General features: G+C 36.6%; 1 protein-coding gene across 5 annotated transcripts in view; it reads right to left on the bottom strand.

Annotated features, from left to right (window-relative positions):
* The window catches only part of RECK (reversion inducing cysteine rich protein with kazal motifs), a 68,618-nt gene continuing 53,830 nt past the window's right edge, over window positions 1,638-16,425 (bottom strand). For 3 of the 5 annotated variants that reach the window (XM_021388369.1, XM_021388370.1, XM_021388372.1), the window contains 7 exons: window positions 15,224-15,346; window positions 14,568-14,739; window positions 12,387-12,579; window positions 10,695-10,899; window positions 9,337-9,410; window positions 6,896-7,051; window positions 1,638-2,898 (listed from right to left, as the gene is read on the bottom strand). In XM_021388369.1, coding sequence (XP_021244044.1) covers window positions 2,683-2,898; window positions 6,896-7,051; window positions 9,337-9,410; window positions 10,695-10,899; window positions 12,387-12,579; window positions 14,568-14,739; window positions 15,224-15,346 — 1,139 coding nt within the window. In that variant the 3' untranslated portion in view covers window positions 1,638-2,682. Of the gene's footprint in view, window positions 2,899-4,598; window positions 5,532-6,895; window positions 7,052-9,306; window positions 9,411-10,694; window positions 10,900-12,386; window positions 12,580-14,567; window positions 14,740-15,223; window positions 15,347-16,425 lie in introns of those variants that run through there. The other 2 variants (XM_021388371.1, XM_021388373.1) reach the window with 2 other exon arrangements.

Here is a 16,425-nt window from a genome sequence, read left to right as displayed (position 1 = left end):
TCTAGAGCCAATTATTGGCATTAACTCTCATTTCCACAGACAAGGAAATAATGTTCTATAAATGTTTCAGCTGTGTCCTCTTAGACAACCAACAAACAGCGTTGTTCTCTTTTGATATTCTCACGTGTTGTCTCCTCTTATTATTAAACAAACTTAGACTTCCACTCAGGTAGTGACGGTACTTCATTAATTATAATGTGGAAAACTCATCTGAAACCTGTATCAAATGTCTCCGCACTAGGCTCCAGTTTTGCAACTTGCAAGTAGAATTGGGTGTGGTTTTCTCCACCTCTTCTTCCTTCGAATTCAAAACCTATAAATAAATAGTTTCTTCATTCCTTTGAGGGAGCAGAGATCCTGAGAAAACCTTAGAAAATAATCAAGTACTTTTATTAATTCAGCAAAAATAACCTGTGCCCTGTATACATTGGATTTTGGATTTATATGCAGGATTATATTAAATATAATTGTTCTGTATGTATTTATCATAACCACTCAAAGCTTCAGTGTTTTCCAGGAAGTACTTGACATTCACATGTCATGGCAAAAATCTCTCTATGTAAATACTGCTTTTTCCAGATTCTTAATTCATCATATAAATTGTGACAACTTTTTGTTGTATTATCTTTCATCAAGGAAAATCTTCACAGCTGTACAAAACATATCCTATTCCACTACAGGTATGCATTTGTGGTATTTTTTTGTGGATTTTCTGTGGATTTTTACCAGCATGTCATATATAATTCCCTTCATTTTAATATGCATCAAATTGCTTCAGCTAAGCACTGAGAAAGTCAACAGGCTAAGATGCTAAAGAGATACTTACTAATGGTTTGGAAAAAAAAAAAATCTTCTAAATTGTTTGCGGTTTCTGAGGAGATCATCTACGCTATTTCAGCTTAAAAAGAGGAAAGAAAAGCTTTTCACGTGCATTCGTTATACTCTCATCCAAGTTTCTAAGGAATATGCAAAAGAAACAGAAGAAGATGTCCAAGAATTTTTTTTCTATCAAAGCTTTGGTTATGTGCTCCAGTCTTCCTGGAGATACTTGGTGAGACCACTTCCCAAGATTAACTGCATTCGTACTCATCTACCATAAGTAAGTGCTCAGAAACTATACTGAAACTACGATAGCACTTAAAACTGCTCTTCATTCATTAATAGACCACAATAGCAAGAGATTAATTTAGAAAAGCAGCTGATGGAGGATTCAAAGAAACTCGCTGTGTGGGCTTGCAAGAATACACATCTAAACACTTAGGCTGCTTTGGAAGAGCACAAATAAGATACTGAATCTGTCCTGAACATTTGTGCAGATTTACTGCTGCACAGAGTGACCAAATCAAAACTACGGATGACCATAACCTTATGATAATGGTCCCATAAAAATATCTGTATTCTTCTTTTATAGTTAATCAAGTCTGACACATACTTAAACATGCGTACATTACACAGAAATGTAGCAGAAAAAAGAAAAAAAGTAAAACCCAAACACTTGAAATTCACTTTCTTTGGAAAAATTAAGCTAGGTAAGTCACAAATGTATGTAATAATTGTAGTTAGTTCTGTGTGTTGATTTGAGAAAGAAGAAAGAAGAAATTACTGTAGTGCAGAATTCTATAAAGTACATTCCTGCATCAGGACAAATGACGCTTTTATTAAGATAAAAAAGCTTTAATACTTTTAAATTTAAAAAGATTTAGCATAAAATAATTGCTACAGACATGCTACAATAACATAACATACATGTTCAAAAAGTTTTCAGTGCTTTCAAAGTTCAGCATTTTGGCAAAAAAAGTTCTGTAAATACTTCAAAAGTTGGTTATCATAATACTGATACAAAATACTTCATGCAGAGTAAGGTCAGGTGCATAGAATACAATAAGAAATAAAACATACTGTTTGTGTAAACATTTAAACATTTAAAGTATAATTTTCATTAGATAACATGCAAATACTGCAATATTTTAAATGGCACTTAAATATAGATACTGAGATTCTTTATAAATTTGCATCTAATACGAGATTCTGAAATGTACAAAACGATAAAAAGAACACATCTCTTCATTTCTTCAGGTACTAGTACAGAGCTTGATTGTCATTTCAAAAGCATTGAGCCCAATGTCCCGCAAATCTTCGCAAGTCCAAGTGAAGATGTCTATTGAAATAGGCTCAGGACTAGTTAGTTTCCTTCATAATAATATGAAAGTGTATTTACATGAGAATAAACTCATATTTTTGGTAAGGTAATGAAGTAGCAGCAATTTGTTTCTTCAGAAAATGATGCTTAGAACAGGCACATACATTTTGTTGTCACTGATATTCATCTGAATAATATAAAGTTAACATTTTTCAGTAAACTCAAAACACTATTTGTTCATTGCTGAAAAATCCTATAAGAACCTTCTCACAAATACAGATCCATAAAGTCAGAACCTTCCAATGTACACTTGTGGTTACAAGATCAGTGGAAAATGACCTATTTGTGCTGAAACAAACATTTTACTAGTAATGAATAAAAGAATCATGTTTCAGATTATTCCAAATACTCTTCATTCTTCAGTGAAAAATATTAGTACATCAAGTCTTCTGCAGTTTTTGTTTTCTGGTTCAGTGATCAACAATTCTCTATGTTCTTCATAACGTAAAATACCTCAATACTCATGTATATTTTCTATGTAGCTATACATAATACATAAATTTTAGCAAGGTAAATAAAAAACTTATGAACAGGCAGTGCAGAACAGGCCCCACTTTAACAGAAGGAGAAGAAATGCTAAACGAAACTTGTACTTGAGATGCAATTAGGGCTGACAGAGGTACATGTGATGCTAATGTAGGACTGTCTGAATTGATCAACGACTCTATCTTTTCTGCTTCTTTATTGCAGGCTTCAATCTAGGAAGAAAAAAGTTATTGTTTCTCTTGTCATGTAAAATGCCAATGCAAACATCTTACAGACAGAAAAATTCAGAAAGAAAAATTATTCCAGTCAGCATGTAAGATTTGCATCAATGATTCTGTGTAGCCACTAAGAAAAACATACTGGAGCTCTCATCATAGGCTTTGCTACTGGAAAACTACTGTGGAAGCAGCAACAGAGGAAGGAGGAAGCTCCATACAAATTATCAAAGATGACATGTTTTTGGATGTCGACACCAAAAACCTCACAGTAAATTAAAACTAGAAGTAACCGAGGACTTCCACATTGAGCAAGACAGTGCCTTGAAATCTGCAACAGCAGAAAATCAGGATTTTATACTTAATGGGCTTTTTTTCCCCCCCAGTCAGGGAAAGCTGATTTCTTTTTATGGGAAGGGAAGAAAAAAATGGAAATAATAGCAAAACCTGAGAGCTGAGATAAATAGTCATTTGCTTTTAATTCTCCCATTGACATAATAATAAATTTATTTTAGAATTGTTTTTTCCACCTTACCTTCTATTGTGTCCCAGGAATAAATTTAGTATTAATGATTGTTAGCAGCCTTGAAGGCTGCTTCTTGTGAGTTTTTATTTTCATAAACTTAGTACGTGGAAGCCCAAAGCTTTGAACCTTGAGGAACTTCTAAGCTCAGTAACAGATAACACCAGTGAGCTGAGCAGCTAATCCAGGTGCGTCCAAGCCGCCTCTGGCCCGGCCCGGCTGGCAGTGCAGCTGCCCCGGCCCCGCGCTGTGAGGGCCGCGGCTCTGCCCATCGCTCAGCATCACCAAAGTGTCAATGCGCTGGTAACGCTGCGCCACCTGAACTCGGGGTGCAGAGAGCGCAGCACTGACTGCAGTGACAGCAAATCACTGCGTGCGTTTTGATGCGCTGGCTAAACACGGGGCTCTGAGCAGCAAACTTTTAATACAGGAATTTAAGACTAAGTTTCAAGATTGAAAAAAAAAAAAATCAATTTATGTTTGTGACACCATTTTGAGTTTATATAAGTATATTACCTGCAAATTTTCAAATGAAATGTACAGAGTTACAATCAGACACTCAACTCAAAAATCTGATCGTGTCTCTTCACCAGACTTTCATTATCCCTGTCTCACCAGAGAAGAATATCCTTTGCTCCACAATCACACCTTATTCATGTCATCAAATATCCCACTAGTTTTATGGTTTTGTTCCTCTTTTTTTAACGCTTTAAGAAAAATATTAAAAAATAAAATGTTTTGTTACTTACATAATTAACAATACTGTATATTTTACAAGGGCTGCTCCAAAAGTAATGCCTCCTGTTTTATTATGTTGGCCCATAACATCAGAGGTGGATGTTGGTGGTATAGCAGCAGAGGGTGAACCTTCCCACCAGTATTCCATTACATTTTGTTACTGTTTGAGAAACAGCAGCAGAGGGGCTGTCTGACAAAATGGAGTCTGACATGGAAATGCCAGTGAAGCAGAGGTATGCCACTGAATTCCTCCATGTGGACAAAGTTGCGCCCACTGATATTCACCAATGCTGAATGTTTCTGGAGACCGTACAGTGGATCTGAGCACAGGGAGGTGGTGGGTGGTGCGTTTCAGCAGTGGTGACAGTGGGTCACCTCCACTGGTATAGATTTTTATGAGTGTAGCAAGCAGTCTCTTGTTCATTGCTGGTGAAAATGCATAGCTAATGATGGTGACTATGTTGAAAAATAGTGTTTTGTAGCTGCGAATTTGCTCTATCAAATAGTGTGATTGTGTTCTTTGTCTCTGTTGTAGTTTCCAAGGAAATAAATAGGAGGTATTAATTTCAAAGCAACTTATGTATATACAGCCCAAGACAATTCCTCTTCACTCAATGCGGCCCAGGTAAGCCAAAAGGTTGGACACCCATGAGCTAATCTCTGGTTTCACATGGCCACTCTGATTTCAGGCAGTCCTCACCAGGAGTCTGACAGCATCTGCTGCAGACTGGGTGAGAGCTGATCAGATTGACAAAGCCCAAGACCTTTTTTCCTAAGTATTGGTAAAATTCTGAGCTATTTCTGTTACAGAAGGAGGTAAAAGTTGGAGCAGAATTGGACATAACAGGTGTTTGGTCCAGCAGCAAAATGCACACAGTGTTTCTGTCTGAGAAACAAATGCCCTATTTGATACTGCAGCTTGCAGAATTTATGACGGTCATTTTATACACCCATAACTTCAGACCAGCCCAGAAGCAATTCTGAGCATGCAAAATTAGTTTGTAGAAATGAAAAGGAAACAGGAAGCACACATGAATATAAAACAAACAGAAAAAAAAAAAACACCTGCCTAAATTGTTTGTATTGTAAAGTATGAGAGAGACTGTAGACAGATTTTCTCTTTTCCCCCTTCCTTTTCAAAGCTAAATCCTCAATTTTCAACTAGTGCACACTGATATATAAGGTGACAGTCTGAGCATCTGTCCTGGTTTCAACTGAGGTAATTTTCTTCATAGTCGCTGGTATCATGCTGTTTTTTTGGCTTTGGGAGAAAAAAACTCAGCTGTTGCTGAGCAGTGCTGTACAGAGCCATTGATATTTCAGTTTCTCAGCTTCTTGTACTGTTCTGCCAGCTGGGGTGCGCGAGGAGCTGGGAAGGGACAGAACAAGGACAGCTGAGCTAAACTGGCCAAAGGGACATTCCATACCATATGGCATCATGTGGAACTATAAAACTGGGAGGAGTTGGCTGTGGGGGGCAGCTGCTACGTGGTGTCTGGCTGAGCATTGGTTGGCAGGTGGTGAGCAATTGTGTTGTGCATCTCTTGTTTTGTAAATATATATATATAATTTTATATATATATTATTAACATTATTATTATTATTACCATTTCCTTTTTTCTCTCCCTTTTTTTGTCTTAGAAAATAGTCTTTATCTCAACCTACGAGTTACACTTTTTTTCCCCAATTCCCTTTCCCCATCCCACTGGGGCAGGGGGGTGAGCAAATGCTGTGTGGTGCTTTGCTGCCTGCTGGGTGAAAGCACAAATGCATCCCAATCCCAAAAGCACAAATCCCATCTTCATAATACCATGCTGTCAGCAGGGCAAAACAAGACTATTAGGAACAACTATAAAATGGCAAGCAGTTTCGTTCCTTTTAATAGGAAGAAGATATCCTCATTGGTCTTGCACGGGTTAACAAATTAAAAAGAAAGAGCTCCACAATAATAAAAATGCAATACATAGCCAGAATCTTGCTGCTTCTGCTCTAAAGCATTCCAAAGAAAAGACTGTAAGAATTCGGACCTGTATTTGTTGGTTAACACTTAGAGGTTAGTACTGTGAGCTTTTGGTTCTTATTTGCTAGCATGAATTAGCTATGACATAGCGTGCTGGACAGCTTACTTTAATTATATTTCATTTTTAAGGATATAACTGCATTTTGGGATATCCCCGCATATCTCTGAATATAGTAGCAATAAATCCTCTTTGGTAAGAGCTGCTACTTAACATCGAGATAGGCAGAATATATTACTATGATACCAGTACACAGATGTGCTTCAGTCTAATATTGTATGCTAACCTACTTTTAACCCTGACACTACACACAGAGGAGTGCCATTTCATGCAAAAGATCCATTTATTACACAATATTAATTTAAGATGTCCTTCACTAAGAAATATATTTTCTGCTATTTTAGCCATAGAAAATTGAAGGTTCTGCATTTATTCATTTTAAAAGAAAAACTGTGTTACTCCATCCTTGGCCCTCCCTTTGCCTCACCTGTTTAATTATCCACACTCAAAATCCTCTACCAGGACAGCAGGATTCTCAAGGCACATTTTACCATTAGTAATAATTACTATTTGCAATCAAGTCACTAGAGAAAACCCCATGTATTCAGCATACAGGGAAACAATTTTAAAACTGCTGTATTGAAGATAATGAAGTATGTACATACTAAAATGATGTAAATCCATGTTGAGTAAATAAAATAAGAATATAGCCTACCTGCAATGGTTTGGGTTTCTGATCCACAGGAATAATGAGAATCACAATTTCAGATTCTATGCTTAAGTATCCAAACACATCACACTGTGGCACGGAAACATGCAGGCGGAGTTTTTCAAGTATGTCAAGTACAGTTATAGGCTTTTTATTTGTTACCTGGAAAAAAACAAAGCACTTCTAGGATGATATTATGCACAATTATATTATCATTTCTCTCAGACAAGTCCTATGGGCATTTGCTCCCTGAGCAAGTAGAGAACTCAATATGGTTCTCACTAGTTCGGCTCCCTACTGCCTCTCCCCTACTGGAGTAAGAAAGCTTTTAACTTCTTGTGCTCAGGCTACTTACACTTTGCACCATTTTCCAGGTGGGTGTGATGAGTTAGAGATGATCACTGTGGGCTTACTGAGTGACATCTGAATGAATTTTCCAAGGGGAGAGTTAAACTTCAAGTCAAACTTCCATAACTTTCACTGTATACTAAGAGAAGTATTTGCTTACTTGAATGTTTGACAGGTCACTATTCTGAATGTAAAGATTGTTTTGCCAATACATATTTATATGAGGGATGCTCAAAAGTAATGCCTCCTATTTTATTATTTTGGCCCACAATGCAGATTGTATGGCAGCAGAGGTTGAACTTTCCTGCCAGTATTCCATTACATTTTGTTGCCATTCAACAGAGGACAGCAGAGGGGCAGTTTAACAAAATGGCATCTGACATGGAAGGGCAGATGAAGCAAAGGTGTGAAACAGAATTTCTACACGTCGAAAAAATGGCACCCACTGACATTTATCAACAGGAAATGCAAAGTGAGGCGATGGGCGTTTCAGCAGAGGTGACAGCGACATGAAAAGCAACCCATGTTCTGGATGGCCATGCAGATTTTTACAAGGACGGCATGCAAGGCTCTTGTGCATGACTGGCAAAAATGCATAGCTAGTGGTGTAGACTATGTTGAAAAATAGTGTTTTGTAGTTGAGAATTTGCTCTATCAAATAGTGTTATTGTGCTCTGGATGAGCTTCAATAGGGCCAAGTGTTGGGTCCTGCATTTTGGTCACAACAACCCCAGGCAACCCTACAGGCCTGGGGAGGACTGGAAATCTGCCTGATGGAAAGGGACCTTGGTGTGCTGATGCACAGTCAGCTGAATATGAGCCAGCAGTGTGCCCAGGTGGCCAAAGTCAATGGCATCCTGGCTTGTATCAGGAATGGTGTCGTGAGCAGGACTAGGGAAGTCATCCTGCCCCTGTACTCGGCACTGGTGAGGCCTCACCTCGACTACTGTGTTCAGTTTTGGGCGCCCCAGTACAGAAAGGACACTGAGGTGCCGGAGCAGGTCCAGAGAAGGGCAACAAGGCTGGTGAAGGGCTTGGAGAATATGCCCTACGAGAAGCGACTGAAGGAACCGGGGCTGTTGAGTCTGGGGAAGAGGAGGCTGAGGGGAGACCTTCTTGCTCTCTGGAATACCTGAAAGGTGATTGCAGCGAGAGCGGGGCTGGTCTCTTCTCACTGGTGACAGGTGACAGGACAAGGGGCCTCAAGTTGTGCCAGGGGAGGTTTAGTTTGGATATCAGGAAGAACTTGTTTACAGAAAGGGTTGTTAAGCACTGGAACAGGCTCCCCAGGGAGGTGGTTGAGTCACCATCCCTGAACGTGTTTAAAAGCTCAAGGACATGATTTAGCGGTGGGTTGTATGAGTTAGAGTAGTATGGTTAGGTTGCGGTTGGACTTGATGATCTTGGAGGTCTTTTCCAACCTGAGCAATTCTATGATTCTATGATTCTAAATGTTATACTCTGTTCCACATACTGAAGCATGAAAGCAGGGGTCAACAGAGAAATGCAATCTTTTTACACACCACATGGTGAGGCTGGACCTAGAATATTGTGTTCAGTGATGGACAGTCAACATAAGATCCATTTTAAACTAGAGGTTTTCAAAGAACTGGAATGAAGAATGAAAGCACCTAACTTATAGAAATGTTAGATTAAAAAAACATTTAAGACATTTTAGCTGAAGAGCAAGACAAATCAGTGATAACCATCTAGATGACATGAAGAGTGTAAAACAGTCCAAAGACAATGTCAGAACTAAGTTACCAACATGATAAAATAGTGAGCCAGCAGAATAATCTTAATAAAAGGGCCATAAATAGCAAACATGAACTGTGTTAGTGCCATGAGACAGGCATAGTTTTCTTAGCATGCCTTTACTATTAAAAGTCTTTTAAACTGCAACTTGTTCTTGTCTATGTTAATTCTGTTTTGTTTTGCATTGTCATTCAATTTCTATATCCAAATGTTAGGAAACAATGGAACGTATAAAAGATCTACTGAAAAATAACTGATTTTATAATACTTTAACTTTTCAGAAGAGTAGAAAAAAACTTGACTTTTCCATGTACCCTTTAACACAAGGAGTGACTGAACTTTACCCTTGCAAAATTATCCAGCTTGTCTTTGTCATATAATATTCTTAGCATTCCAGCGCACAGTGGACAGCAAGCTCCTGTGTGATAAAAAAAACAAAAAAACCCAACAAAAACTCTGAAATAAAAACAGACTCTTTTCACTATAAGTAAAGCTCAAAATTGACTATTAAGAATGAAAATATCAAAAATACCAAAGCAAAGTAAATCTCTCAATTTGATAGAAGTGCACAATCTTGTTTTTTTAAATGTTGAAAATCTTTACAATGCAAAAGTAGTCACATATTTACTACTATCAAAGTAAAGCAACAACATAAAAATTTGTTTGTTTAAATACAACAGTATTGTAAGCTAAAAAGTATAGGCATATCATGTACTGCAAGACAAGATACTGTATGAATGCATATGCAACTATAGAAGTTACAAATTTCAAAAGCTGAAATAGTGATGATATGAGAGATGCATAACTGCACATTGCAAACATTACTTTATGCAGTTGCACCATGTTGGAACTTAGAATCTTTATACAGCTAGGGGAGAAAAACCCATAGATCTGTTCTAACATGGAAGCATGTTGTACTTCCCCTACTACTTTCCCTCACTGTCTTGGAAACAAAAGGGCTAATATTTCAACTTTCTGCCTACCCATTGTTGTATGTTTAATTCATGCCCCTGACTAAGTAATTCACCTTCTAAGAATGACTGTTACAATACTAGACATAACAGTAAAGTACATAGGCCCTTGGTTGAAGTACTGAATGAGAAAAACCACATGAAACTTTTTGAAAACGGACCGTTCCTTGTGACTAGTTAATCACTGTTTCATTGAGGAAGTACTTGTGAAAAGAATGAAAAAATAAAATAGCAAAACTATTCCTACTGCTTTCCTTCTTCACAGTATTGTAAATAAAACTGGCATCTTACTGTCTTCTAATTAAATAAAATATTTGTTATTCTGGAAACTCCACTTTGAAGATAGTTCAGCATTCCCATGTTGCATCTGTGCTGTCAGTTCTGAAAAATTACTCATCCAATTCCTACTGGCATTGTACCCTATACACCACAGACCTCATTCATTACTCCCTGACGGGTACTACGGGCACAGCTGCAAGTTTCTAAAAACTGAAGGAATGCAATTCCTAAAGCCAAAGGCCTTTCCACTTTGAAATCACTTAGCTGAGTCCCAACACGGCCTTGTTCTAGGCTTAACTAAAGATCTCCATTCTTCCTCTTGGATGTCTCAAAGACATAATAAAATACAGTATTTTACAGCATAAGTTTACTTCTAGGTATACGTATATTAGTACAAATGGCCTGGAGACTCTCTCCTGTGTGCAGTAAAAGTCAACAATGAATTAACATACCTGGTGCAATGACTGGTTTGCAGCCAGTAGCAGAAAGCTGAGGACACTTAACAAAGGCACACTCTGTGTGAAAACCGTAGAGAACACCTACAGCCTGACAATGTCCGTAATAGTCGACAGCCACGCGGTCAGAGTAGGCAGCACACACACTACTGTAGGTTTCCCCATTATGTCCACATACAGGTTCTCCTGATTTGCAAAATGGCTGAAACACACAGAAATGCTTTAAAGATCAATTTATTGATGCTACAAGCAAAACTTAAGAGTATTTTTAACATTAGGTAAATCAAAGTGCATGGGTATTTGCAACTAATACATTCAGATATTCAAAAAAGAAATAAATCTAGAGTAAAGAGTAACTGCCAGTTTATGAACAGGTAATAAATGCAAAAAATAATTTCTTGAAGGTGACAGAAGAATCTAAGTTAGAATTTGAGAAATGTGCAATAACACATGTTTTGGGGAAGAAGAATTTTAGTTATATGCTAATGCCTAAATAATGGCTGTAATTTCACTTAATTTATTAAATGTATTTATTTCTATCACTTATTTATCTCAATGTGTTTTTATTTTATGCTCTTGAAATTTAGTACTTCTAACACATTATTTGAAAAGCTAAATGTCTACATTTATTTGAAAGGAATGAAATCTACTACTAGACACCTCCGGGAAAAATACATATTATCGAGACCTTTATAAAAAATAAATTTATTTATAGTCTCCATTTTCTCTCAGAAAAGCATATGCAGCATCATTTGATTCAAATACACATAAAAATAATAGAAAATTGTAATATTCCTTCTATCTTGCCTTTGCAGATACATTTGTTCAGCATATTCAAGAAGACAAAAGCTAACAAACTTAAGCTTCTGGATATAGGCAATGGAATCAATGACTTCACAGACTCATTTCAGATTCATCTCCATCATTTGAGAAAAATCTAGAGATAACCAGCCTAAAAATGGTAAAGCCAGTGACTTTGAAAAGAGTAGCTCCTAGCTTCTCTGTAGTGCAGTAGAAACAGCCTAACTAGCAACACTGCAGGGAATGGTGGGATTGAAGAACTAACCTAATTCTAATCCTTATGAGGGATTAATATGGAGACCAATCAAATACAGACTATCTAAAGAACATACTACACACAGTCAAACAAAATGCTGAAGACTTTCTATAGAAAGCCTTTTGATGCCATGACAGGAGTGACCCCAAGCCTCAAACTCCCATTATCAGCATAAATAGTGAAAATTAGCATGCAAGTAAAATTGTTCTAAAATATTCTAAAAAAAAATAGATTTACTACAAAGGAGACATGATGAAGCATTAATTTTCATTTATAAAATGTTCAACTTGGTGTTAATTGGTATTCCTAACCAAGGAACTGCTTTAATTAAAGCTTGCATTGAAGTATGTTTGCAGTAGCAGCGAACAGTATAGAGGACTTAATATAAGCATGAGAGTATTTCCCCTAAGAAAGTGGAATCGAAGCTTTTGGTTGGTTTTGAGATGTCTGTCTCAAACACTTGACACTTAACAAAACCCTGAATATCATTTTGTGCCTTTTTATACTAGTTAAAATTAGTTTTAAAGGATTACTTTCAATGAAAACGTTTTCTAAATGATAAAAGCAGAATACTGTAAAATTGAACATAAAAGAACAAAGATTTAATATTTATTTCTAACATAATTTCTTACCTGACAGGGTCCTCGATATGCTAAGTTTTTTCCTTTTTGGTACAAAGTACACGCATTACTGTATTCCACACTGTCTGTGTCACAAACAGGATCCTGTGTCTGGTCACAATTTAATTGCCTTGGCACACATTCATATTGGCTACATTCAAACTTTCCAAAACTAGTCAAGCAAACTTGTTTCTTTGGAATGCACCTGAAGAAAGTTATAATCACAGGTTTATAAAAAAGTTTCCAAGTGTACAGCAGAAACATTTTCAATAAAAACTTTTCCAGTGCTTTAAAGCTAACTATGGTTAAGCAGAACTACAGGAAATGCATGTGACAAAACATTCTGAATAACCAGTTACAAACTCGTTACAAACCTGAAACTGATCCACAACACATTTAGTCAATGTATATGCACACAACTATAGTTTCTATAAAAAAATCAATCTTCTACCAAGTATTTTTCAATGGATTTTTGAAAAAGGCTTGAAAAAACTTCTTACTTACTCCCAAACCTCACTTTGTAAAGGTGTATTTAAGGAAAACCAGATAAAATACCAAAATGGTAAACTGCAAGTGAAAATGATTCTATTGCAGAGGTCTAGCCTATGTTGAGAGAGTAGTGAAAACAAAAGATTACATGGATCCAATTGCAAGTATGCAATTTGATTCTAGCTTTTTAGGTTTGGTATGCTGTATCACATCCAGTCCTGGGGATGACTAAAAATAAACAAAAAATCAGTACCAACAATTTCCTTTTTAGCCTATCATCCTTCTCAAGTGTTCACATATAAGTGAAAAGCAGTAAACACCAGAAGTACATTTCCTTTTATATTAAATGCATACCTTCCATGGTCTTATCTCTGAAACATTTGCCATATGTCTTGCAAGATATCCCTCTACTAGATAAATGACAACCAATAGGATTTGAAAAACAGACTGATGAAAGTCCAAATTACTTTTCTAACAATCTCCTTTCTCTACAAATTAAAATAATCATGTACAGTATGTTCTTCCTCTTTCTCAGTGTTGCTGTCTTAAGCATTATTTATAAAAGGAAAGACTCAGAAATTCTGAGATTCAAATGCTTTAAAAATACAAGTGGAACACAAGGTTTTAAATACATTCTAAGCACTTCAGAAGTGCTTTAAAATGAAGTTTTACATGTTTAGTTATGTTATCAGACTTAAACAGAATAATCTATTGTGTACAGTCTTTAATGAAATAAATTGAGGTTCTAAGCATAATGATTATTCTGTAAATCTGAAAAGAAAGCCACTCAATACTTTCCAAATTAAAAATATAAAAGTTAAAGAATGTATACCAACAATGCAGCTTTAAAATTCATAGTTCCAATGCCTCAACTTCTATTATAGCTGCAAAACGATACTGTTTTTTCAGCACTTTTCTCCTTTTAAATATGTGGGGAAAAAAATATTTTCCTCATTTGTCATTAAAGAAAAGTATTACACAGCCTCTTACGGTAGTTTTCTTTCCAAAGAGAGAATTTACAATTTCAAAGAAACTGCAGGATTGCAAAACACCGAGAAAATGAAGAACTCTGCCTGAAGACAGAGACCAAAAGTAAAAGCAATAGACTTTGATTTCTTGAAGAAAGTTCAGACTTCGTCCTGTCACTAGCATAAGCCAGTTTTTGTTATGTTTCTCTATATAGAGTTTTCTCTTACATGACAAAAACCCCAGAGATTGTACAGACATGGCTTTCACAAGATAACAATGAAATTATGTCAGAGAAAACTTCCAGAGTTATACATATTTTCCAATTTCAGAACTTAAAAGCACAATTAACTGAACAAGCAGGAATTATTTCAAATGTTCACTTCAGGCAATTTTTTTTGGGTAAGTATTAGAAAAAATTATGAGTCAGAGTAGTAAAATGTCCAGTAAATTTTTTTCTCCCATTTTTTTAAACTATACATGAGTACTGTTTTATTTCTAAAACTGAGATCTGTGTAATAAATATAAATGATATAGCACTACATACAGAGAACCAAGAATTGGCAGTTATTACAGTCCATTGATATGATAAATGAATAAATTAATAAGTAAAAGAGACTACGTTTACTGAACTATTCCAAAGTAAACCATTACTACACAATATACATTCACCAAAGAAAAAGGTCTATTTGCTTTTTAAGTAGAAGATGTCAAAGCATAAGAATATTTTGCTTTTACCTTTGATTTTTACTACAAGGGTTAGGGTTACAAGGATCCTTGGAAATACATGATCCAAATTCAAACTGATTGTCTTGGAGACCAACACATCGAGCTATACATGCACTTGGATATGTGCGCCCATTTTGGGCACATACTGGTACAAACTGATCTACACAGTTACATGGCAAACCTGCAAAAGCAACACATGAAACAAGAATATGGTTCACGCTTATTTACACAAGAGGTCACTAAGCCATCCTAATCATCCAGCAAATGTGAAGACGTACGGTTATCTTCAACCTCATACCTGTTAGCAATTAATTAAGCAATAATGTAGCACATACACAGTTACATGCTGTAGGAAAGGAAGTCTGTGTCCTACCTACTTCCTGATTCTACTAAAGTTTCTCTATTATTTCCACTAACTCCTTGTCTGTCATTCCCAGTGGCATTACCCTGTCTCTGCCTATTTACACAGACTACCTGAGGTTTAATTTTCCTGCACTGATTAAAAAAATAATAATAATAATAGTAAAGTGCAGGTTGGACATTAGAAAATAAACAGTTAAAAGGATATCTTTATACTAAATTATTTTCATGAATTCTGTAGAATGAATTTAGAAGCTAATCCTTACTCTAAGAATATTGAACTTACGGTTTCTGTTGTTTATTACCTGTAAACTTCCGACGTTCATCTTCTGAACTATGCTCAGTTAAACACTGACGTGTGGAACATATCAAGTTTCCAGCAAAACATGAACAGACATTGCAGTCTATATTAAAAGATGTTCCATGGCCTTAATAATAAAAATAATTAAGTAAATGCATCTGATTAATACAAATACACCAGAAAAGAATAAGCACAGCTATATTTTTACTTATTGTTACCTTAATTTCAGTTTCTTTTACAACTGCAATTTCTATCTTGTGCGTGTACTTCTATCCTTAGTGTGCACTTTTTGTCAAGAGGTAAAAAGCATAAAAGTAACTATGCCCTATGAAAATAAGGCAATTCTCTCTAATCCCTTTTCAGAGGGTTCAGTTTAAGGATTGCAGTTCTTGAAAAATATTAATCTGGCACAAGTAAAATCCTCAGGACTTGAGCAATTTGGAAGAGATACTCCAAGGCAAATGACAGCTGAACAAGAGAGGATGGAAGAAGAATGCACCTGTAGCACAAAAAGCTGTTTAAAACACAGAACTAGCCAAGAAAGAAGGATTTTTTGCAGCAGTTTCCAAAAAAGTTTCCAAGATTTGGAGCTCATACTAAACAGAAGATTTTCTTGTGTGATTCTATAGAATTAAAAAAGTAGCTGACTTTCGATCCACTTGAAAGCTTCCCTAGAATGTTAGCTTCCATTATCAAAGAGTGAACTCAGTAGGTAACAGGCTGGACTATTCGACAGATTGACTGGATGAAGAATTGGTTAGATGGCTGCAACCACAGGATTGTGGTTAATGGATCTATGTACTCTGCAAGTTTGCTAACACCAAGCTGAGTGGTGCAGTTGATACAATAGAAGGAAGGAATGCCATGCAGAGGGAAATGGACAGACTTGAAAAGCCGGCCAGTGTGAACCTAAAGAAGTTCAGCACTTTGGTCACAGCAATTCCAGATATGTGTACAGACTGGGAGAACTCATCAAGAGCAGCCCTGAGGAGAAGGATTTGGGGATCCTAGTGGATGAAAAGCTGGATGAGCCAGCAGTGTGCGCTTGCAGCCTGGAAGGCCTACTGTATCCTGAGCTACACAGTAAAGAAGGTGGCCTGCAGGGCAAGGGATGTGATTGCTCCCCTTTGCTCTGCCCTTATGATGAAGTGCTGTGTCCAGGCCTGGGACCCCAGCACTAGAAAGACGTGGAGATGTTGAGCCAGG

The sequence above is a fragment of the Numida meleagris genome, chromosome 2 (genome assembly GCF_002078875.1).
Source record: "Numida meleagris isolate 19003 breed g44 Domestic line chromosome 2, NumMel1.0, whole genome shotgun sequence".
In the NCBI taxonomy this organism is placed as follows: Eukaryota; Metazoa; Chordata; class Aves; order Galliformes; family Numididae; genus Numida; species Numida meleagris.
The sequence above is the reverse complement of the archived record's forward strand: the minus strand, read 5'-3'. Positions and strand labels throughout refer to the sequence as shown.